Below are 24,639 nucleotides of genomic sequence, written 5' to 3' on the forward strand. Positions count from 1 at the left end.
ATGCAAAAGAATGAAATTTGGGCTGGGCGCGGTGGCTCAAGCCTGTAATCCCAGCACTTTGGGAGGCCGAGACGGGTGGATCACGAGGTCAGGAGATCGAGACCACCCTGGCTAACACGGTGAAACCCCGTCTCTACTAAAAAATACAAAAGGCGAGCCGGGCGAGGTGGCGGGCGCCTGTAGTCCCGGCTACTTGGGAGGCTGAGGCAGGAGAATGGCGTAAACCTGGGAGGTGGAGCTTGCAGTGAGCTGAGATCCGGCCACTGCACTCCAGCCTGGGTGACAGAGCGAGACTCCGTCTCAAAAAAAAAAAAAAAAAAAAAAAAAGAACGAAATTTGACCCCTATTTCTTACTATACAAAAGTCAACTCAAAATAAAGATTTAAATGTAAGATCCAAAACTATGAAACTACTAGAAGAAAATTCAGGAGAAACACTACACAACATCAGTCTGGGCAAGGATGTTTTTATGCTAGACCTCAAAAGCATGAGCAACAAAAGCAAAAATAAACAATTGGGACTACATCAAACCAAAAAGTTTCTTTATAGCAAAGGAAACAAATCAGTAAAGTGAACAGACAGCCTGCAGAATAGGAGAAAATATTTGCAAATTATACACCTGACAAGGAATTAATATCCAGTATTTATAAGGAACTCAACTCATTAGTAAAAAACATAATCTGATTTAAAAATGGGCAAAAGACTTGAGTAGACATTTCTCCAAAGAAGACATACAGAGGGCCATGAGGTACATGAAAAAATGCTCAATGTCATTGTATTAGTCTGTTCTCATGCTGCTAGTAAAGACATACCAGAGACTAGGCAACTTATAAAGAAAAAGAGGTTTAATGGACTCACAGTTCCACTTGGCTGGGGAGACCTCATAATCATGGTAGAAGGCAAAGGATGAGCAAAGTCATGTCTCACCTGGCAGCAGGCAAGACAGTGTGTGCAGGGGAACTCCCATTTATAAAACCATCAGATCTCTTAAGACTTATTCACTATCATGAGAACAGCATGGGAAAGACCCATTCTTATGATTCTGTTACCTCCCACTGGGTCCCTCCCACAACACATAGGAATGGTGGGAGCTACAGTTTAAGGTTTGGGTGGGGACACAGCCAAACCATATCAGTCACTAACCGTCAGAAAAATGCAAATCAAAACCACAGTGAGATACCATCTTTTTTTTTGTTTTTTTAGATGGAGTTTTGCTCTTGTTGCCCAGGCTGGAGTCACAATCTTGGCTCACCAGAACCTCTGCCTTCCAGGTTCAAGCAATTCTCCTGCTTCAGCCTCCTGAGTAGCTAGGATTACGGCGTGTGCCACCATGCCTGGCTAATTTTGTATTTTTAGTAGATACGGGGTTTCTCCATGTTGGTTAGGCTGGTCTCGAACTCTCGACCTCAGGTGATCCACCTGCCTCAGCCTCCCAAAGTGCTGGGATTAAAGGTGAGCCACCGCGCCCAGCGATATCATCTTACCCCAGTTAGAATGGATATTATCGAAAAATGGATATTATCATATCAAAATGAATGCTGGTGAGGATGTGGAGAAAGGGAAACTCTTACATACTGTTGGTAGGAATGTAAATCAGTACAGCTATTATGGAAAACAGTATGAAAGTTCCACAAAAAATTAAAAATAGCTCTACTGTATGATTCAGCAATCCCACTACTAGGTATACATCCAAAGAAAATGAAATTAGAATGTCAAAGAGACATCTACACTCCCATGTTTATTGCAGTACTATTCACAATAGCCAAGATATGGAATCAACCTAAATGCCCATCAATGGAAGAATGGATAAAGAAAAATGTGGTATATATACACAGTGGATTACTATTCAGCTATAAAAAGGGATGAGATCCTGTCATGTGCAACAGCATGTATGAGCCTGGAGGACATTACATTAAGTGAAATAAGTCATTCCAATTTTGGAGGGGGTTTGTTTTTGTTTCTGTTTTGAGACAAGGTCTTGTTCTGTCACCTAGGCTGGAGTGCAGTGGTGTGATCATAGCTCACTGCAGCCTCAAACACTTCGGCTCAAGGGATCCTCCTACCTCAGCCTCCAGAGTAGCTAGGACTACAGGCACTCACCACCATGCCTGGTTAATTTCATTCCAGTATTTAAAACCATGATTTAGAACGTAAATTTCATTCATTAATATCTCCCATATTCTCCTCTTTTTCCTAAAGGGAATCAATAAAATTATCCCCTATTTTCTAAAATGTATCAGTTTCCCTCCAATGTTATTATTCCCAAAGATAACTTCTTCAGTCTCCCTGCAAGTATCAGCATGACTGGGTAGCAGTCCTGGGCAGATGCCTGAGAAAGATTAGCCCTCTTTGGTTTATTGTGGTTGTCTTTAGGTTCTACAACAAGGAATTACCATCACCAAGATATACCAACACCCCTCCCACAGTAAGTATTAGGTATTCTGGAACTACCAGGACTGTTCAATTCCTTTCCAGCATTTTTTTCTTCCTCAAGGAGGGTCTGGCCACTTTCCATTTCCCCTTCAGCAGGAATCACATCCGTAATGTGTGTCTCCAGTGGGCCAGCATGTTCTTTTCCTTTGTTACATTCCTACACTCTTAATTATGTGAATCTAATTTTGATTCTCCTCTCCTTCAGATTCAGGGGAGAAGGCTCCTACCTATTATGTATTTTTAGTCCAATAGAATTTCTTCACTTTTGCTTTTTTTCTCCTTTTCATTAATCTCTCTCTTTACCATTGGATCAAGTTTTGGCCCTCTTAACTCTTTTTTTTTTTTTTTGTCAGTGGAAAATAACTTTTATTGAGACCCCACCAGCTGCAAAATCTACTTCTGGCGTTAAGCTCCTTCTTCCTTTGCAATTCGGTCTTTCTTGAGTGGTCCCATGAATGCTTTCTTCTCTTCCATGGTCTGGAAGTGGCCATGGCCAAACTTGGAGGTGGTGTCAATGAACTTAAGGTCAATCTTCTCCAGAGCCTGCCGCTTCGTCTGCACCAGCAAGGACTTGCGGAGGGTGAGCACCCGCTTCTTGGTTCCCACCACACAGCCTTTCAGCATAACAAAGTCATTGGTCACTTCACCATAGTGGACAAAGCCACCCAGAGGGTTGATGCTCTTGTCAGACAGGTCATAGTCAGTGGAGGCATTGTTCTTGATCAGCTTGCCATCCTTGATAAGGTAGCCCTGGCCAATCTTATAGATCTTCTTATTGATCTCAGTGTGGTGATGGTAGCCTTTCTGCCCAGCACGTGCCACAGAGAAGGCCACACAAGCAGGATGCCATGCCCCAATACAGGCCACCTTGTGCAGGCCTCAGTGGGTCTTGCGGGGCAGCTGCTTGGTGTGCCAACGACTGGTGACCCCTTTGTAGCCTTTGCCCTTGGTCACCCCGATGACGTCGATCATCTCATCCTGCCCAAACACTTGGTTCACAGGTACCTGCTGCTCAAGCCTCTCGCAGGCCCAGTCCAGCTTCTCGGCCACGGTGCCTCTGTTCACCTGGATCTCCATCAGAAGGGCCTTCTTCTGGCGCAGAGGAAGCAGGTGCATCTGGGTGTGGGCAATGACACGGATGACTTGGCAGTACTTCTTCATGCTGCTGAAGTCCTTCTCCAGCTGCTTCTTGCCATCTTCATCCTGCCATTTCTTGCAGTACTTGGTAAAGGCCTTCTTCTTAGATTTATGCCAGTTCTTATAGAAACGCCTCTTGCATTCATCACTGATGTGCTCAGCGAAGACAGTCTTGAAGGTCCGGAGGCCTCGAGGGGTTTCCACGCAGCCCACAACCACCATGGTGGCGTCTCCACAATGGTTACAGCCTCCACCACCTCCTTCTTGTTCACCTTAGATCCTGGCCTGTCGACTTCCCGCACGATGTGGGTCATGCCAGCCTTGTATCCCAGGAAGGCTGTGAGGTGGACCGGCTTAGACGGATCATCCTTAGGGATGGTCTTAACCTTCCTGCCATGCCTGCTGCTGCGCTTCCGGGGCAGGAAGCCGAGGGACCCATGACTGGGAGCGGAGAACTTTCTGTGAGACATCACGCCATCAAATCCCACCGGTAGAGTGGCCCTCTTTACTTTTAAAGTCAGGATCTTGTACTTTAAAATTTTTCTTTTATGTTATTTGGATTACTTATGCTTTTTTGGCCTCAGATACTCTCTCAGAGGCCAAATAATTTTTTTCAAGCCTCTTTATATTTGCAAGCATGTTAGTTAGCTAGATAGCATACAACATAGTTTATGCTTGCTCCTGACAGGAAACAAAGTTAGTTTTTTCTGTTTGTCATTGAACTAGTGCCACGAAGTTTGGTTGGTATTGAGATATCAAGATCGATATCCTCAGAGGTAAGATGGACCTCTATGATACTAGGCAAGTTACTAAAACTATGTAGGCCTTAGTTTCCTTGTCAGTAAAATGGGGATAATAACAGTTCCTACTACATATAATTGTTATGAAGATTAAATAAAAATGTAATTAATCGACCGGGTGCGGTGGCTTACGCCTGTAATCCCAACACTTTGGGAGGCCGAGGCGGGCGGATCACGAGGTCAGGAGATCAAGACTATCCTGGCTAATACAGTGAAACCCCGTCTCTATTAAAAATACAAAAAATTAGGCGGGCATGGTGGCAGGCGCCTGTAGTCCCAGCTACTCAGGAAGCTGAGGCAGGAGAATGGCGTGAACCCGGGAGGTGGAGCTTGCAGTAAGCCGAGATCGCGCCACTGCACTCCAGCCTGGGCGACAGAGTGAGACTCCGTCTTAGAGAAAAAATTTAAAAAAGTAATTAATCTTGAATTAATATGAGTTGAATACTTATTACATAGTAAGTGTTCAGTAAGTGCTAGCTTAATTATTGTTGTAATTACTTTATCTAGGTTGTAAGCTGCTTGATTGTGAACAACACATATGTCAAATGTTATTAAGCAATTAGTACTTAACACAAGTTTATTATTATCCATTTATATACTAGTTACATTTAGTAATAAGAATGCCAGAAAAAGAAACACATTGAAATTAAGATTATTGCATTTGACTGGGTGCAGTGGCTGATTCCTGTAATACCAGCACTTTGGGAAGCCAACATGGGAGGATTGCTTGAGCCCAGTTCAAGACCAGCCTGGGCAACAAAGCAAGACTTTATCTCTATTATTAAAAAAAAAAAAAAAAGACTATTGCATTTGATTCTGGTTTCATTATTTTACACTTCCTTATTTCCCTCAAGTTGATGAGTTGCACTTATGGAGTTTTTTTCTCCTAATGTGACTTTAACATTTTTCTTGTAAAATATTACTCATTTCTAAAACTTCTTTTGTCTTTTTTTTTTTTTTTGCTGGAATTCAAACTCAAATTCCACCAGTATTTTTAAGTGTCATCTATGTGCCGGGCTCTGGGCTAGATGTTTGAACATACCTAGCTATTATCTCCCTTTCACAGATGAGAACAAACAAAGTTCAGAGAATCCAAGTGAATGGCTCAAGATCATCCAATTAATAAGTAGCAGTTGAAGGAATGACAAATAAGCCTTAACCATAAACCAGTGAGAAAACTTTAGGAGCAATATGATCAAATAGTATGGAAGAATATGCAGAGAGAGTTATTTGTTTTTCTTCAAAAAAGTGTGGGGAAGAGAGTCAGGGAAGTCTTTGTGAAGGAGATGAAATTTAGTCTACTAGGTGGCCAGTCAATCCATAAACAATTGGAGATGACTAATGTGGAAAAATATTTTTCCTTTTATTTCCTCTGTTCTCAGTTGTGTATAATAGTTTATGATATACAGTGCAAAGTAAATAAATTACCATTAAATAGAAGATTAAATGGTAAACATGATAGAAAAGTATTTTATTTTGTGATATGCAGGTTACGAGTATATTCACAGGCTTTTAAAATATAAAGAAGGTGTAATGGAAGAAGACCCATTATTAAGGTTTTCAATGATAGTACATGCGTCCTTTCACCAAGTTTGGTTACAGCTTTCATAATATAATACTAATCCTTGAAATGCTTGGTAAATATGCCAATTCTGGGTACAAATGAATCCTCCACTTCTGAAGGCTTGGTGCGGACTCCGATTTAGGTCTCCAATACATGTCCAGCGATTTTTGGTGCCCTTTTGGGAAGTACACCACTTGGCATGATCCTGATAAGAACTGAAATAAGAGTGTCGTGATAACTTAATTGCTTTGATATTGTAGACATGGTAAGGAAGGGAGCAGTTTGAGGGAAGCTCTTGTCTTTTTCGCTGCCAGGTTTCTGTTAACAAGTGTGTCTTCAGCCGTTGAGCCATCCAGGCTGCAAAGATGTCTAGGGTTTAGGAGGAGAAATATAGTGAGGCTGGTATTTACACTTAGATTAGTCCCTGAAAATATACTCTGGAATGGAAATCATCATTCACCCCTGATATGTGGATGTCGCAAGCACAATAATAACAATATAATTGAGATAGTGGATGAGAAAACATTTTGTAAATGTTGAAGTGATGTGTAAATGAAAGTTATTATCATCATTACTATGATGATGTTAGTGTTTGCAAACACCTTCTGTTCTATAAAATGAGTGAAGCAATATACGTCTTTGTCCTGGAAAAACCTTTGGAAAAAAATTAGACTAGAGAAGGAATCAGGGCCAGTTTCTAGGGAACTTTGTAAATCATGCCAAAATGTTTGGATTTTCCTGAAATCAATGGGGAGTTTTTAAAGGAATGTTAGTAAAGAATTAATAGAAACTGGTTTATGATCATAAATATCAGTTGAGAGGCAATGGGCAGGATTGGGAAGGATGGGTTAGAAAGAAGAAAGGAAAAACATAAAGCTGTCACAATAACTGTGTCAATAAACACAGGTGGGACCCATGGCAGTGGCAAAGAGTTTGGAGAAGATACAATAAATGCGAACGTTATTAAGGATCTGGAACTGACTGAATTTGATAGTTTGATAGAGGGGTAAGAAGAAGAAGAGATGGGGAGTGACTGGATGACTATGCAGAATACAAGAAAAAGTAGATTTGTAGGGGATGATGATGCAGTGAGTTTGGCATGTTGAACTTGGTGTGGCTGTACCACCTTCAAGTAGAAATGTCTCACTCGCTGTTAAATATATCAGACAGCATAGAGGTCTGGGGTAAAGATCAAGACTCGAGAATCATTGGCGGGCTTGCTGGAATTGCCCAGCATGGGTATGTAGAATGAAATAAGGAAGGGTGGGGGGTACATGGCAACCCAGTCACCTAAAGAGTAGTCAGAGGAAGAGGACCTGGCAGAAGAAACTTAGAAGTGGGAGGAAGACCAGGGGACTGCGTATTCCCCAAAATCAGTGAAGGTGAGAGTTTCAAAAAGGAAATAATTTCAACAGTGCCACATTCTGCAGAGACTGTCTCTGTCCTGTCAAGTTTGAGATCTCTAGTGCCTAACACAGGGCTTGGCTAGTAGTAGTCTTTCAGTAAATTTTATTCAGTGTATAAAGGAAGGAAGCAATTAATCAAGGAAGACAGTGAACAATTAAGGAAGACTAAGACAGCCATTGGTGACTGGGGAGAGATTCGAGTGTCTACAGACAGAAGCAAGACTGCAGTGAAGGAACACTGAGCAAGTGAAGGCCCTGGTGAGTTTGAAAAAAATAAATCTGAAAGAAAAGGAATATAGATGCTTTAGAATTGAGGCATGTTTGTATGTTATGAGGAAGGAGCCTGGGGAGTGGGAGAGCTGAAACAGAACAGAGAGAACAGATCAGGTGGACAAATCAAGGTATGCTGAGGCTGAGATAGGTTTCAGAGCATAGGGGTCATCACTTCTTTGGGGGTGGGGGAAAACCCTGCAAAAAGGAAGGAGAACAGATAAGATTGTTGGAGGGGTGAGGGGCCATATTGAAGTGGTTTCTCCCTAGCGATCATTGTTCTATTTATGAAGGAGAAAAGGAAGCTATGAGTGAGGGGTCAGAGTAGTGTAAAGGACTTGAGAGTAAGGAAGGCTTAAAATAACTGCTCAGGGAATAGAAGGAATGGAGATGACTATGGCCCGATGCCAAGCAGAGGCTGGAGACTGAGTTTTCACTGGCCCCTGGCTGGATGGCTGTGAGATACTTTTGTGGTTGACTCAGCAACCTGGCTATTCAAGTATAGCAGTTCGAACTGATCCTTGACTTTCCTTTTTCCTTTTCTCTTTGCTCCCTTTTTTCATCTCTCTTTCCCTGAATACTCAGAATATTTCTCTAAGCTATCCCTACTGAGTTCAGCAGCAGAATTATATAGCATGTTGTTTGATGATTGATGGTCTTTCATACCGTCAAGAAAAGAATCAGACTTTGCAAAATGGAGAAATTTTTGTCCCTGGGCTGACTGAAGTGTGGTGAGGAGCCTGCCAGGAATCTCTGATGAGCTGGCCCTGGTGCACAACTGGGGCATGTGAATGAGCTCCTGGTGAAAGGTGGCCGGGATGGAACAGCTGTAGACGTTTGGGTTGCAGACCAAGAGCTGAGAATCTGAATCAAGAAACAGTGAAGAAAAGTTGAGAATTAAGACACAAATGGAAATGCCTGCTGATATTATAGATCTTGTTGTGGATTAAAAAACAAAACAACACAAAAACAAAGGCATTTCTTTCTTTAAACCAATAGCCTTCAAATAACTTTTTGTTAAAATAACCGACACCTGTTAAGCATTTCCTAGTTTCCAGACATGGTCCTACAAGTTTTACATGGGTTTACTCGTTTAATCCTCAAAGCAACCATATTATCAGGTAAATTCTGTTGTTATCATTATCTTTACTTTATGGATGAATTAACTGAGAATTTACATCACATGCCCAAGATTATAAAGTTTGTAATTGATGAAATTGATATTCAAACCCAGGTAATCTGGCCTTGGAGACCATATATTTCTAAATGTACATATACATATACAAAAGTCGAGAATTCCATGTACCAATCAAGCAGCTTTAAGAGTAATCAGCTCCTCAGTGTGCATGCCTAACCTCTGTGATTTTCAGCAGCATCATATGATTTCAACTAGTGAGACTAGAGCTTGACTTGTATGAGGAGCTCAGTGATCCTTGCCATAAGATGGAAATTTGATGAGAAACATTTTCTAAACTTCCTGTATCTACAGGCAAGTTGCTTTTCACTACTATTTAGTTACCAACCTGTCCCTACTTCTCCTTTCCCACCACAGTTTGCCAAATCTAAGTATTTTTGGCTGAGCTTGAAATCTTAAAGGAAGATTATCTGGCTCAGAGGTGTCATGTTGGTGGCCTACAAGGAACATGTGGCCTGGAAAACTTCAAAAAAAATTAAGATTGAGCTCATATTTAGAAATCAGTTTCTCTCTCTCTCTCTGACACACACACACACACACACACACACACACACACACACACCCTCTAGGTTTCTGGTACTTCATGAGAAATATGAAGATTTGTAATCATTAGGCTTGCATTCCTGTAGAGCCACAATACAATGGAGCTGAGGCTTTAAGGGAAGCTAGACAAGGGTCAGCACCCCAGTTTATCACTATCCTCACTTCCCATGTAACATCTGTCTGTTTCACTCATGTATGTTATCTACCAGGCCCCTGAATACATTTGAAACTACTGCCCTGATCAAGTTCAACAACTGCACTGGTAGATTAAGAGCCAAAGCCCAGTAAGTGAGCCTCACTATGGCAAAGCCAGCATTAGAATCGAGGTATCAGAGGGTATCAGAGGGTCTATGAATAGATCAATAAATGAAGTGACACATTTATGAATATATTTCCAAATCCTTTCTTCAACATAGTTATCTGTTTTTTTTCTCACATACTTTAGTTTTACCTATTGCCTCATACTGATTGTACTTGAATGTTATGCAGATGCCACTTTGTCCATTTCGTCTCCCTGTGGGTGGATAATCATAGCCTTCTTCCGGAATTGGAGGAAACTGAGGGATGGAATGAATCAGCCAGAACCCTTGAACTCTGTTCCACAGCAGTAAACCTACCAAAGATACATTTGACAAAGATAAATCAGAAAAACAAAGCTTCTTTTAAAATAGAGTTCACAGTTGCCACTGTGAACATTTAAGCCCATTTAAGCAACATTTAAGCCCATTTATGCTTCAGAGTAGTGTTTTATTAGGCTAATAATCACAAGGATCATGCTTATTTTTCAAAGATTTCAAATACAATTCTGGCATATATCACATTGCCTGATTACTGATAAAAAGCCACCACAAAAAGGGAACCAAGGTAGCCATCCTGTGAAGAGTTAAGAGGAATTTCATGTTGAAATCACAAGGAAAATTTGTTTTGGCAGAATGCAAATTTGCTAAATTGGAATTTGGCCTTGTTAAACGATATAGTCACCTAGCAAGATTTAGATAGTGTCTTCACTGCTAAGCAGCTAGGCTGTTTTCAAAAGCCGACTGAAAAACAGAGTTGAAAGAGAAAATATCAAATAAAGAAATGTACTCACAATAATTTGTTATAAAAAGCTGCTGCCCATTTATTGGCAGAAGAGTCACCATTTCTACAAGCCCAATAAAAGAAGCAAAGAGAAAAAAAGGAAGCTGTGCTAAAGCATCCTAGTTAATTACATGTGTAAAAATCTCTAGAGCAAAATAAATAAGATGAAAACCAATAAGGAAGAAAATAGAAAGATTTTTATCACTTTGTGACACGGCAAAATGAACTTTGTAAAACAGACACCTGACTATTTTTGTGTTTAGAAATTTATCAGGGTAGGTTTGGTATGATAGCTAGACTTTCCAGTTTGCATATGACTATGCAAACATAAGATTCACTCATGTTTGCCTAATTGTTAGATTAAAAACCAAATGTCTTCTAGTTATTTTCTTTTCAAAGAGCCTATTTTAAGAAAGCGTACTGTTGTTCTTTGGGTGGAAATAGAATCAATACCTGTGTCAAGGTGGAAAATATTGAAAGTTCTGTTGTGTAACAGAACTGGATAACCTTCAAGAGTTCTCCTCTGTGCAGATGAGTGTGCCAATTTGCTGGAATCCTATCCTCCTGGTGGGTGTGTGTGTTCTCAGTATCAGAATGTCATAGGATATTAAGGTATCTGTTGGCCAAGAGAACCCCTCCACTTCATATTGCACCCTACTCCTTTACAGCCATTTCCCCAAACCCTTGTGGCAGCTAGCAGGGTAGAGCAGCAATGATGTGGGAGATTGTTGGAGGAGAGGTTGAAGAATGTAGCATGTTATGAAAATTGTTGGGTTCCCAGTAAATAGGGCATTCAGGAGAGCTATTTTGCTAAATAAAAAGCTTTCAAATTTCATGACCTTTGTCAGCATTACAAACTATATTCTAAATCAGAGGCTGCAAACTGACATCCATGAGCCAAATCCAGCCTATGGATACATTTTATTGGGCTTGCAGAGTATTTTTTAAACTTTGAACTTAGTGCCAACATTTTAAAACTAGGGAGATTTTCCACAAATATTAATTTTCAACATCTCCTGGAAAATTGCGTCCGTATCAGGCAAGTTGAATGGTAGCTTCCTCCTTTCACTTGCTGACATCATTTGCCTGCTCCCTGAAGGCATTTGAATTTGGAACCTTCTGAATACTTGTTGCCATGGAAAGTTATGTATGATATATTAAATTGAAAAAAGGTTGAAAAATAGTCATTACAGTAGTTTTGTAAAAATGTTTTAAAATATGTATTTTAGAAAAAGTAGAAAGGATTAAATATGGTTTATCTAATGGGCATTATGATTATAGTTTTTTTTTTGTTTACCTGTATTTTGAATTTTTCTATGGTTCACAAACACGTATGCAAAGTTTAGAAATAGAAAAATTGTAAAAGTATACTAAAAATTACTATATGTGATAATGTAAACAACATGATAAAAATAATATAAAAAACTATTTAAAATACTTTTTTCAAAAATGTATATTTCCAAGGGAACTGTATGTTAAGAAGAGTTCATTTTACTCTATATAAATTATATCTCAATAAATCTGACTAAAATGTGTTTGTGCATATATACTACATGCACATATACATATATACATATTCATGTGCATATATATACATATATATATATATAATTGCAGGTGTGTGTGTTCACAGTGTCAGTGCCCGGATTCCTGCTGCAAAGCAAATATTTTAAAATGTATTAATAAATAAAACGAGATGTATTTCGAATGCCAAGTCAAATCATATAATTATATTATAACCAGTGATACAGAAGTCATACATTTCAATAACTCAAATAAACTATTAAGAAGAAAAGCTATCTATTTAGTATGAATATAAGGATATTCAAGATGAAATATTTAAGAAAATGTTGATTTCCAATAGGAAAGAGAAACCAAGAATCTTCGTCATACCTTTGGTGTGTCCATACTTCCTGCTGCAATTCACAGATGTAGGGACTCCATCATTGTATATTAGATAGGCTGTGTTGTTACTCTGCAGGAATATACTAGGGTCAGAATGGTGTAAATCTTCCACTTACAAACTCTCACAACATTTGTACCAGCTACCCAGCCTGCAATACATTGCTTTCATTAATACACATGAGAAGTCATCTATTCCCCTAATAGGCAGCTTCCCCATCAATATGAAGCCTGTGACATGTAAGACAGGGAAAAGGATGTCCATTTTTAACTATGCATGATTTTTACTCATGTGACAGGAGCCCTATGCATTGTGATCTGTGTTTGAGGGCAATGTTCCTATTTCTCTCGGTTGTTTTGGAACCAAATTTCTGATTAAGCAACCAGTGTATAATAAAGGAGTACTGAATTATTTGTTCAGGAAATGAAGTAGGAACAACCAACCAAGGATTACATCTAAGGTTTTTTCCATTGATATTATAGGCACAGTGCAGAACCGGCTGTCAGGATCTGATTTCCTCTGCCCACTTTGTGCTTCACTTCACTGCTGGGTAGTAGCTTTGTGTTTAATCAGGATTCCTCATTATCTGCTCTCCCTTCCTCCTGTTATGGGAGGATTTTTCTGCAATCCATTTTTCAGTGTCACTTCACCTTTCCAACTTGATATTTTCCTGCTTAAAAAAGTGGTGAAATTTACTGTGTGATATTGGGTTTCCTCTGGTAAGGCCAAATATGAGTCAATTTTCAAACAGCCAAATCTTAGAGCCAAAATAAAGCTATTATTTCGATCACATCTATTTTGCATGTTTTAGAAACTTGCTAATATTTGTTTTAGGTGGTTCCATTTAATTTGTGTGATGATACGACTTTTATTGAAGCCAATAATGTTAATATTTAAAAAAATCTCAGTGACATAATTAAAAGCAGGAAAGGATAACCTATGTCCTTAAAAAAAGCCCTTGCGGCCGGGCGCGGTGGCTCAAGCCTGTAATCCCAGCACTTTGGGAGGCCGAGACGGGCGGATCACGAGGTCAGGAGATCGAGACCATCCTGGCTAACACGGTGAAACCCCGTCTCTACCAAAAAATACAAAACACTAGCCGGGCGAGGTGGCGGGCGCCTGTAGTCCCAGCTACTCGGGAGGCTGAGGCAGGAGAATGGCCTAAACCCAGGAGGCGGAGCTTGCAGTGAGCTGAGATCCAGCCACCGCACTCCAGCCTGGGCGCGAGACTCCGTCTCAAAAAACAAACAAACAAAAAAAAGAAAACGAAGTCAATAAAGAAGACTCTCATAGTTGCTTATTTGATGTAATAAATTTTTTTTTTTGAAAAATGCACAACATAGTCTGTTGTTGCATTCTTGTCTACTGTGTTTAGGAATACCCTGAAAAGTAAGCTGTTTTCTTACCTTCATTTGCCATAATTGATCATAGCTACTGAATGGCATTCATATCATCATCTGGAGAACTCTGAAGAGTTAGTTACTCTATGAGCTTGCACTGAATGTGGTAAGGAGGCCATTTTTGTGCCTTTGGGGTACAACATGGAGGAATTCTGGGATGATCCAGTGAGGAATTTATTCTTTATGATAAATGAAGTTTATTATTCTGAGTGTAACTGCCAGCTGAAGTTAAGTGGATTGTAGCCTTAGTTGGAAGAGAGGCTATTGATAAAGGTAAAAGATCATGGATTTAAGGGTAGGTAGATGTAGGCATGTGCCTTTGAACAGCTTTATTCCTTTAACACATATGTTCTGTATTGTTTTGACTATTGAGTGTTGAACAAGAGGGGTACAGTCTCTGCCCCCTGTCTAGCAGAAAATATAGTCAGACAAGTATAGGCAATATAGTTTGATAAATGTTTATGAAGGTGCATGGAAGATTCTTATTTGTAAATGCAAGAGAAGGGAAACAATTCCAAATGTAACCCAGCTATTGGCCTTGGTCACCTTCACATTTGAGATTTAAAACCAGTCGGTCTAATCTTGCATTTCACTCTCTGTCAGAGGTTCAACTCCAGATCAAGGGGTGGAGGAGTAATATTCTCACAGTCATTTCTGGCACATAATTCCAGCTTCCAAAGAACACTGAGTCATACCTGGATATCAAACTGCTGTTGCTCTCTTCTTTTGGCTCTGTGCCAATCAAGCATAGAAATCAGTCCCTTTACTGTCATTTTCCCCCCAGAACCTATCACTCAAGACATTGCATGTGGCAGGTTTTACTAAAGGTAAGAAATATTGAATGGTTTTACATCACCATAAGGCCTTAACCCAGTCTCTCTCCATGTTTCTTATGCTTTTTAATCCCTGGCTTCCTTCCATCCCTTTTTTTGTTTAGCAGAGCAGTTTAACTGTGTCTCTCTGCTAGGGTGTGGGGCTACCTTTGCACCTCCAAAGATTATTATTGTATTGGCCAAGCGAAGGCCTGTCTACTCTAACTAAGGCAAGTAACAGAGGCTTTACAATGTTGCTCTTTCCTTCTTCCTCCCGCAGCAGTCTCATTGATGGGGAAGGGAACAATGTAGACATTATTTTCCCACTAATAGATATGCTCCTGGTCCCCATCCCCAACCTGGAAAGCAGAAGCAGCTGCAGGCAGTTTTCATTTTATATAATACGGTTGGCCCTTAGGTTTGAACTGCATGGGTCTATTTGTATGCAGGCTTTTAAAAACATATATTGGAAAATTTAGGGGGGATTTTTGACAATTTGAAAAAAAAACTCACAGATGAACCACATAGCCTAGAAATATTTTTAAAAATTAAGAAAAAGTTAGATATATCATGAATGTATATAATATATGCAGATACTATATATAGATACTATATAAATACTGTATATAGATACATTTGCTGCCCTAAAATATGCACAAATCTATTATAAAAAGTTAAAATTTATCAAAATTTACATTTACAAACACAGACCAAACGTGGTGCCATTCACAGTCAAGAAATATAAACAAACATAAATATGCAGTATTAAGTCATAACTGCATTAAATTAACTGTAGTAATACTGTACTACTGTAATAATTTGATAGCCACCTCTTGTCACCATTGAGGTGAGCTCAAGTCTTGTGAATATCTGCTGAAAATGCCACATGACACTAACAACCTCCACACGAGCAGTTCTCTCCAGTAAATTGCATACTGTAGTCAAAAGTGATCTCTCACAGCTCTTGCATATTTTTCATCATGTTTGGGGCAATATCAGAAACCTTGAATAAAACCATAGGACCTATACTGAGTGCCACTACTGGTGCTGGAAATGCTTCTAAAAAGCAAAGACAAGTCATGACATTACAAGAATATGTTGAATTGCTTGATAAGTACTGCGGATTGAGGTCTGCAGCTTCAGTTGCCTGCCATTTCAAGATAAGTGAATACAGCATAAGGGCCGTTGTGAAAAAAGGAAAGGAAATTTGTGAAGCCCTCACTGCAGCTATGCCAGGAAGTATGAAAACCTTGCACTTTTTACAAAATACTTTTATAGCTCATACTTAAAATTAAAATGCAGCTTTTATATGGGTGCAGGATTGCTATAAGAAAGGAGTACCATAGACTCTAATATGATTTGAGAAAAAGTGAAGTCACTATATGACAAAGCAGAAGGAAGGTAGATCATCTAAAGCTGGAGAATTTAATACCAGCAAAGGATGGTTTGACAATTTTAGAAAGAGGTTTGGCCTGAAAAAAACTAAGATAACAGGAGAAATAGCTTTTGCTGACCAAGAGGCAGCAGATTAATTCCCAGATGCTATCAATAAAATCATTGAGGAGAAAGAATTTCTTTCTGAGCAGGTTTTTAATGAAGATGAAAATTCCTTATTCTGGAAAAAAGTGCCACAAAGGACATTTATTGGTAAGGAAGAGAAGCAAGCATCAGGATTTAAGGGAGGAAGGGACAGATTAACTCTACTGTTTTGTGCAAATGCAGTTGGGTTGATAATCAGGACTACACCTATCTATAAAGCTGCTAACTCTTGAGCCTTGAAGGGAAAAGATATATACCAGCTGCCAGTTGTACAAGAAGAAGACCTGGGCAACAAGAACCCTTTTACTGAATTGGTTCCATTGATGCTTTGTCTCTAAAGTCAGAAGGTACCTTGCCAGTAAGGAACTGCCTTTTAAAGTTCTTTTGGTATTGGATAGTGCCACTGGGCACTACAAATCCCATGAGTTCAACACCAAAGGTGTCAAAGTTGTCCACCTGCCCCCAAACATAACGTCTCTGATTCAGCCTCTAAATCAGATTCATAAGGACTTTTAAGGCTCATTACATATGGTGCTCTCTGGAAAGGATTGTCAGTGCTATGGAACACATTATAGAACATGTGTTCTATCACACATGAGAGGATTATAGCGTTGAAGATGCCATTTCTGTTATAGGAAAAGCCATGAAAGCCATCAAGCCCAAACCAATACATTCCTGCTGGAAAAAACTGTGTCCAGATGTTGTGCATGACTTCACAGGATGTATGACAGAGTCAATCAAGAAAGTCATGAAAGAGATTGTGGATATGGCAAGAAAGGTTGGGGGTGATGGGTTTCAAGATAAGATTCTTGGAGAAATTCAAAAGCTAATAGACACCACACTAGAGAAATTAACAGAGCATGACTCAATGGAACCAGAGCCAGATGATGAGCAAGAAGACATAGAAGAGGTGGTGCAAGAACACAAATCAACATTAGACAATCTGTTAGAAGCATTCTGATCATTCAAGACTACTTTTAGGCTGGGTGCAGTGTCTCACACTTATAATCCCAGTACTTTGGGAGGCCAATGTGGGCGGATTGCTTGAGTCCAGGAATTTGAGACCAGCCTGGGTTACATTGTGAAACCCTATCTCTACCCCGCCGCCACCTCCCCCCAGCCAAAAAAAAAAATTAGCCAAGCATGATGGTGCATGCCTGTAGTCCCAGCTACTCCAGAGGCTGAGGTGGAAGGGTCACCTGAGCGTGGGAGGTTGAGGCAACAGATAGCTCTTACGGTGCCACTGCACTGCAGCCTGGGGGTCAAAGGAGATCCTGTCTCAAAAGAAAAAAATAAAAAGACTGCTTTTAACTTCTTTTACAACATGAACCCATCTGTGATACAGGCACTGAAACTAAAGCAAATGGTGAAAGAAAGATTACTACTGCATAGAAACGTTTTTGGAGAAATGTAAAAGCAAATAGAAGTCATTATATATTTTCATATGAAAGTTACACCGAGTGTGCCTGCCTCTCTTGCTTCCCCTTCCACCTTCCCTACCTCTTCCGTCTCTGCCACCCCCGAGATAGCAAGACCAGCCCTTCCCCTTCTTCCTTCTGTTCAGCCGACTCAACAGGAAGATGACAAGGATGAAGACATTTATGATGATCCATTTCCACTTAATGAAGAGTGAATATATTCTTTCTTCCTTAATGATTTTCTTCATAACATTTTCCTTTCTCTAGCTTACTTTATTGTTAAGAATACAGTATATAAGATATATAACATAAAAAATACACATTATTCGACTATTGATGTTATCCAGTCAAACAGTAAGCTGTTAGTAGATAAATTTTTAGGAAGTCAAAAGTTATACATAAATTGTTGACTGCATGAGGGCCGGCACCCCTACCCCAGCATGGTTCAGGGTCAGCTGTCGTCTGTTTATTCAAAGCAGGGCTGTTGAGACAAAATAATTTTGAAAAGCATCTAGAAAAGTGCTTGGCATGTCACATGTTCTCAAATAGCCTACAGATAAGTTTTAACTTTGTAACTTGACTCTGAAGGCTAGACTTAATGGCAGGCAAGTAACACGAATATTACCACACACCATGTCAGTTCCCTGTGTATTTTGAGTAAATACTCAGATACACATGTGCAGTGCTAGAGGCTAAAAAGGTATTGTTGTGGGCATTAAATTGCTTGACATATGTAAAGGCCCACCATACAGTCCAGCATTTTATAGGAACAGAGTCATGTTATGTATTTACTTGTCTATAAGTTATTGTTAGGAAATGCATACATGAGTATAATTGGATGTTAATCATGGCTTGATTTTATTTGTCACCCCTGGTTGGAAAGTAGTATCTTGAAACTAAGCAACAGATGGTGCCTGGGATATTGGGAGCATGCCCACATTAAGCCAGCAGGTCTATTTACCTGTATCTCTTTGGCTGGTTAGCTCATTGCCTGATAAAGTCCAGATATAGCAGGGATAATCTCCACCCAGGCAAATTAGTTCTAGGGCCTTGAACTAGAGTCCTAGTTTTCAACATATCATTTTGAAAACAATTAATTGAAAGGAAGATCAAGTAGAACCCTTTACTGAGCTCACCACCACTGATAACACTATGACATAAACAATCCATAACTCATAGCATGTTAATCACAGATCTGTATTGCCCTGCAGCAGCAGAGGCTCCTCTCCCTATTTCTATTAGATGAATAAGCAAACTGACAGACATTTTGGCAGCCGGAAGACTTCAGTATACAATTCACACCTTGCCTAGTGATACCACTGGACATGGTGCCATGTAAATTTGGCATTGCTGTAGAGTACAATGACATGTTTCATGTCAGATTGACTCAGATAGTTGTCTTGAGCTGGTTCTGAGCTAGCTTACTTCAAGGTGCTAGGATTGGGAGTTGGGTAGGTGAACAGTAAACTCTGGTGAAGGCTTTGGACTCAGTTTTATGCATTTTATATTATTCAAGTGAACAATTAACTATATAACATACCTTAGAGGCATATGCTTCATATAGCTGTTGTAATGTCCTTCCCAAAACACTCTTGGTGGTATTCATTAGTTGCTCACTCTTCCTCCAGCTTCTAGTTGTAGAGTCTAGGTACAGGTACTCTAACCCAGTCTCTCCACTTTCCTTGTTTTGTCTTTTAGGTAACTTATAAAAAGTAAACCTAACAGATAAAATAATTATGAATTACTAACATTCATTGACTGCTTTCCTGTGGCAGTAACTGTGTTACACACTTTAATATATCTCTCACTTATGTTTCATGGAAGGCCTCTAAGGAAAGGGATTTGCTCAAGCTCTCTGTCTCTTTCTTCACCCTTATCTTTGCTCCTCCCCAGAGAAGAAAATAAAAATCTGATTGGATACGTTCTAAGACCTTGGTTATACTAGTGGGTGGAGTCCCTGAAGTGGAAGTCCATATACGTTGAGAGTGGCTCTTTCTGTTGCTTCCGTGATCCATGTGGCTACAGTGGAGAGAAGGCTAAGGCCCAGACCATGCAGTTGGCTGACTGGGTATGAGATTTGGGTTTGGGCTTCAGGAGAAGTGGAAGGTACTTTGAGCCCCTGTCCTGAACTGCATTCTTCAGCTCAGTTTATCAGAATACTCTGCCTTGATGATTCAGGGCTAAAACCAAGCAATTAAGTAGGCCCTTTCCTTCCTTTACTATTGTTTTCCATTTGTATATCTCCCTTGGATATCTCACAGGGAGGAGAGGTAGCTCAGCCAAGAAGCATTAAGACATGATTGCATTACCTAGCTCAGAGTTTCTCAATGTGCTCTATTCACATTTTTGGCCAGATCATTCTTTGTTGTGGGAGCTGTCCTCTGCATTGTAGGATCCCTACCCTCTACCTATTAGATGCCAGTAGCACTGCCAAGTTGTGACAATCAAAATTAACTCCAGACATTATCAAAAGTCCTCTGAGGGCAAAATTACCCTTGGTTGAGAACCACTGATCTGGCCAAATACTTTCTAATAGTATGAACCCCACCATTAACCCCTAAACACTCACAGTGCACCAAACATTATAATATATACACTATTACCATACAACAGTGTCACAAACCCATAAAGGCTGCACATTCTTCACTCGGTCCCCTTCAGTCTTATACTTTATTTAAGTGAACTCTTTCCTGCCTTGCTTATGTTTTCTTACAGGGTCAGGTCCTCACATGTGGCAGGAAACATGAAATTATTCTTTGGTGCTGACTTGATGGTCCCTTTTCTTACTTGTCTCAATAAATGTTAGCAGCTTGGCAGTAAGTTGCTTATATTCTCTCTAACAGACGTTGCTAAGTAATATGTCCATTCACTTGTGGCAAAAATGATTTTCTATATCAATCACAGTTTGGTGGCCCACCAGTGAAGGGTTTGTGAACTATCAGTGTGCTGTGGCACACCAGTTGAGAACCAGTACTTTTAAACATTTTTCCTGGGTGACCGTTTCTAATTATATACTCGAGAGTCCTCAATCTGTTTCTAGCCCAGACCTTTCTGCTGAGGTCCAGAGAAACCTAAACACAAAGATGTCCCAGAAACCCCCAACTCCATATTTTTGAAACCAAGTTTATAATATTTTGCTCCAAATCTGCTCATCCCACGCTATTAGGGAACATATTCACACAGTCACAGAAGCCGAAACCTAAAATTATTTATTTATTTATTTTTTGAGATAGAGTCCCACTCTTGTTGCCTAGGCTGGAGTGCAATGGCATGATCTTGGTTCACCGAAACCTCCTACTCCTGGGTTCAAGCAATTCTCCAGCCTCAGCTTCCCAAGTAGCTGGATTACAGGCATGCGCCACCACGCCTGGCTAATTTTGTATTTTTAGGAGAGATGGGGTTTCTCCATGTTGGTCAGGCTGGTCTTGAACTCTTGACCTCAGGTGATCTGCCTGCCTTGGCCTCCCAAGGTGCTGGGATTACAGGCGTGAGCCACCGCGCCTGGCCAACCTAAAATTATTTCTTAACATCTCCCTTTCTCCTACCCGCTGCAGCCCATCCATCACCAAGTCTTCTCAGCATGTCCTCCTTTCTATTTCCATGACCCCCTTTTTTTTTTTGGAGGCAGAGTTTCACTGTTGTCGCCCAGGCTGGAGTGCAATGGCACAATGTCGGCTCACCACAACCTCCGCCTCCGGGATTCAAGTGATTCTCCTGCCTCAGCCTCCTGAGTAGCTGGGATCACAAGCATGTGCCACCACACCCGGCTAATTTTGTATTTTTAGTAGAGATGGGATTTCTCCATGTTGGTCAGGCTGGTCTCGAACTCCCAACCTCAGGTGATCCACTCACTTTGGCCTCCCAAAGTGCTGGGATTATAGGCGTGAGCCACCACACCCGGTCCCATGGCCACTTCTTTAACTCAGATCCACACCTCTTCTTACCTGTAATGCTGCAAAAGTGCTCCTGGTCTCTGTGATGCTAGGCTGCTCCCCATCAATCCAGCCCTCATAGTACTGCCAATGGGCTTCCTAAAGTGCAAATCTCACCATTCACACCCCTGCTCGAAGTCCTCCAGTAGCTCCCTTTCAATGTCAAGTTCAAACCTTATGGCTCAGCACACAGACCCCCTGGCTGTTCCCACCTCTGTAACCTCACCTCCGGTCATCTTCCTGTATTCTCCTGAAGTTCCAGCAATACCAAACTACTTGCAACTCCCAAATTTCCATGTTATCTCTTGCTTCTCTATCTCCTCATTGCTCCTTCATTGGCCTGAGATGCCCTTGCACATCCCTTCTTTTTCCAGCTACTTCCTAATTGTTTAAAACTTAGATCAAAAACTACGTCCTCAGAGAAGCTTTCTGGGCTCTCTGTTCCCCTATGTTCCACCTATGCCCTTACCACATAACTGTGAGGTCCTTGAGGGTAGGAACCATGTTTTGTTCATATTTGTAGTTTCAAAACTCCACACAGAGCTCTGTTGAGCTCAGTAACTGCTGTAAGACTGCCTACTGCCTTGAGTATATCTGTGTTCTCTAGCCTGAAGTTTACAAAAAAGCTTGACACCCACTATTATGGCAAACTCAAATATTCCAATTAAAGAGTGAAAAAGTAATTAAAGCTTTAGGAGAACCCATGACTATAATGTAAAACAGCATTTAATGTCTTTGACACTGTACAACAGGCCAGTGACCTACCTACCACTCATGCCGTCAGCTGCCTCTGCTGCCAAACAAACCGAGGTTGGGCAAAGAGTGCTGTGTGTGACCAGATCCCCCTTCTCCTTCTCATAAGGAGAAGCACATACTCCATTTTCAGAAAAAAAATAATCTGGCTTCTTTACTCTATCAGTCTTTAAAAGGATGTTGGAAATGTTCTGTTAGGAAAAACCACGATGTAATTAAAAGAAACTGCCCGCTGACAGAAGCTACCAGTTCAATCCCACTTCTGTGGCTACCAGCCTCGTCCTGCTGAGAACAGGGAATCAGGCCCAAGAGGGGCTGCTCAGCTCTTCTTCAGGGGGAAACTCCCTCACTCAGAAGCCTACTCCTGATTGGGAATTTGGCCCATTTGCACACTTTAACTTCCTTTATTTGTAAAGGGAGGAAAGAGAATGGATATTCCCTTAGGAACTTCCCAGTGAGCCAGGCCAACTCTCACACTGAGGCTGTTTGCATGCAGCAATCCTTCCATTCATTTACCTACCAGTCCACAGCTTTCCCTTCTTCATTTCTGCATGAAATTGTTGCTGCCCCCAGCACCCCAAAGAGGCCAAGGAAGACCAAAGCAAAGGATGTTCTTAGCAGTCTTGCCATCATTTTCTGTTTCATTTATTTCATGCCACAGCAGGACACTTTCCACATAGATCGTGGAGTCTGAGTTTCAAGGCGCTCTCAGGCTGGGCTGGCTCTGACGTTTGATTCCATTTACCTGTTCTGTTCGCTGTTCGGGGCATTTTCAGAATGGGATGGATCCCATGTAATTGTGCGATTCTGTCACAACATGCCAGCGTGACTCCGATGTCTTTGTGCTGAATTGTTGACTGGTTTGCAAAGTCATCAAAATGTTCTGCAGAAAAAAAGAGGAATATAGTTAACTCTTTGGAGTGAACATTGTTGTATAAAATTCAGTGGGCAGGGGAATATCGTTTTAATAAGTAGATGTTAAATATATTTCATGTCTTCTCCTCCTGATTGACTCAATGAATGAGAGCAAATGCAGGTGGTTCGTACATTAAACATACATGATGAAACCTTATGTCTTCATAATAATTAGAATCTGTCACTTATAATAATCTCTGTCTTAAGGAACCAGTTGCTAAGGGGTACTTCAACGGGTTGCTTCAAAGTAACAGTAAATTTAACTGTATTTTACCAAAGATGTTTACATATTCTCTCCACCTCCCTGGTTTTAGCCACTCACTGTGGTGCTTCACTTCAAAGAAGCTTTGGTGTCCAGTTGGCTGCTATGCAATAGGTAAACATATTGATCACCCACTCTTCAGGTTAATAAAAATGTTACAAACATCTATTTTGCCCAACTATGCCTTCTCATTCTCGAAGCTGAGTCTCAAGTAGAAAACCAAAAGAAAATGGCCCACTACCATAACAACTCTAAAAAGGTGAGACCAATTTCTTTGTGAAACAGGGAAGGAGTAGATAGACATATGAAAATAATTTTTTAAATTCATACTTTTGCATCAATTATTAAAGCTGCCGTTATAATAAATAGCAGTTTACATCATGCCTGGAAATAATGCTGCCTCTCTGATAATCACAGTGCTAACTCTAATAGTTCCAGATCAGAGGATCCAGACAAAACTGAAGCCTTGTAAATCAGATTACCTCTGTGGTTACCCTAGAACTGTTCCCAATTCTCAGGATTCATAGAAAAGGGGAAGGCTTGTGTCTCTATCCTAAGACAGAGTTTTGGGAGGAGGACTCTGTACCTCCTGCCCAATTACCTGTGGTACCTGCAAAAAAAAAAAAAAAAAGGCAGAATTCTAGGCTTTATTCCAAACCTGCTACATCAGAATTCTTCCAGTTGGACTCAGGAATCTATATTTTTAATAAGCTTATTGGTGAAGTTGGTGTACCCTAAAGTTTGAAACTCACTGTCCTGAGGCCAAGACTATGCTGTATTTGGTAGATTCACAGCTTTCTGCAGGGAGCAGGCTAAATTGGTTAAATGAAGAAATCTTTTTCTTACCCATTCCTCCATGGGTATTATTGTTATTATTATTTTGAGATGAAGTTTTGCTCTTGTTGCCCAGGCTGGAATGTACCCACCTTGGCCTTGGAATCCATCCACCTCTTCCTCCCAAAGTGCTGGGATTACAGGCGTGAACCACTGTGCCCGGTCTCATTTTGTTTTATGTATTTTCTTCCTGTGTTCAGAAAAAAGGATTTCAACAACCCCATCCTTTTTGTCAATTAAAAAAAAATTTTTTTTAATTATCAGCTGGGCGCAGTGGCTTATGCCTGTAATCCCAACACTTTGGGAGGCTAAGGCAGGAGGATTGCTTGAGCCCAGAAGTTCAAGACCAGCCTGGATAACATAGCAAGAACTTATCTCTACAAACAATAAACAAAAATTAGCCGAGCATGGTGGCACATGCTTGTAGTCCCAGCTGCTCAGGA

General features: G+C 40.5%; 2 protein-coding genes and 1 pseudogene across 3 annotated transcripts in view; 1 reads left to right on the plus strand and 2 right to left on the minus strand.

Annotated features, from left to right (window-relative positions):
- LOC111540355 (uricase) overlaps nt 1-24,639 on the plus strand; it is an 89,778-nt gene that overhangs the window by 33,396 nt on the left and 31,743 nt on the right. The window lies entirely within an intron of this gene.
- Nucleotides 2,838-4,042, minus strand: LOC111540335 (annotated as a pseudogene). The gene has a single exon (XR_002730948.3). The product of XR_002730948.3 is annotated as a 60S ribosomal protein L3 pseudogene (transcript).
- DNASE2B (deoxyribonuclease 2 beta) lies at nt 5,823-22,863 on the minus strand. Its single transcript, XM_023208652.2, has 6 exons — nt 22,706-22,863; nt 19,041-19,218; nt 12,322-12,403; nt 9,800-9,961; nt 8,277-8,474; nt 5,823-6,303 (listed from the first exon to the last, which is right to left on the minus strand). The coding sequence occupies exons 1-6, from the start codon at nt 22,828-22,830 to the stop codon at nt 5,954-5,956; spliced, it is 1,095 nt and encodes a 364-aa protein (XP_023064420.1). The 5' UTR covers nt 22,831-22,863; the 3' UTR covers nt 5,823-5,953.

This window comes from Piliocolobus tephrosceles, chromosome 1 (assembly GCF_002776525.5).
Source record: "Piliocolobus tephrosceles isolate RC106 chromosome 1, ASM277652v3, whole genome shotgun sequence".
Taxonomy (NCBI): domain Eukaryota; kingdom Metazoa; phylum Chordata; class Mammalia; order Primates; family Cercopithecidae; genus Piliocolobus; species Piliocolobus tephrosceles.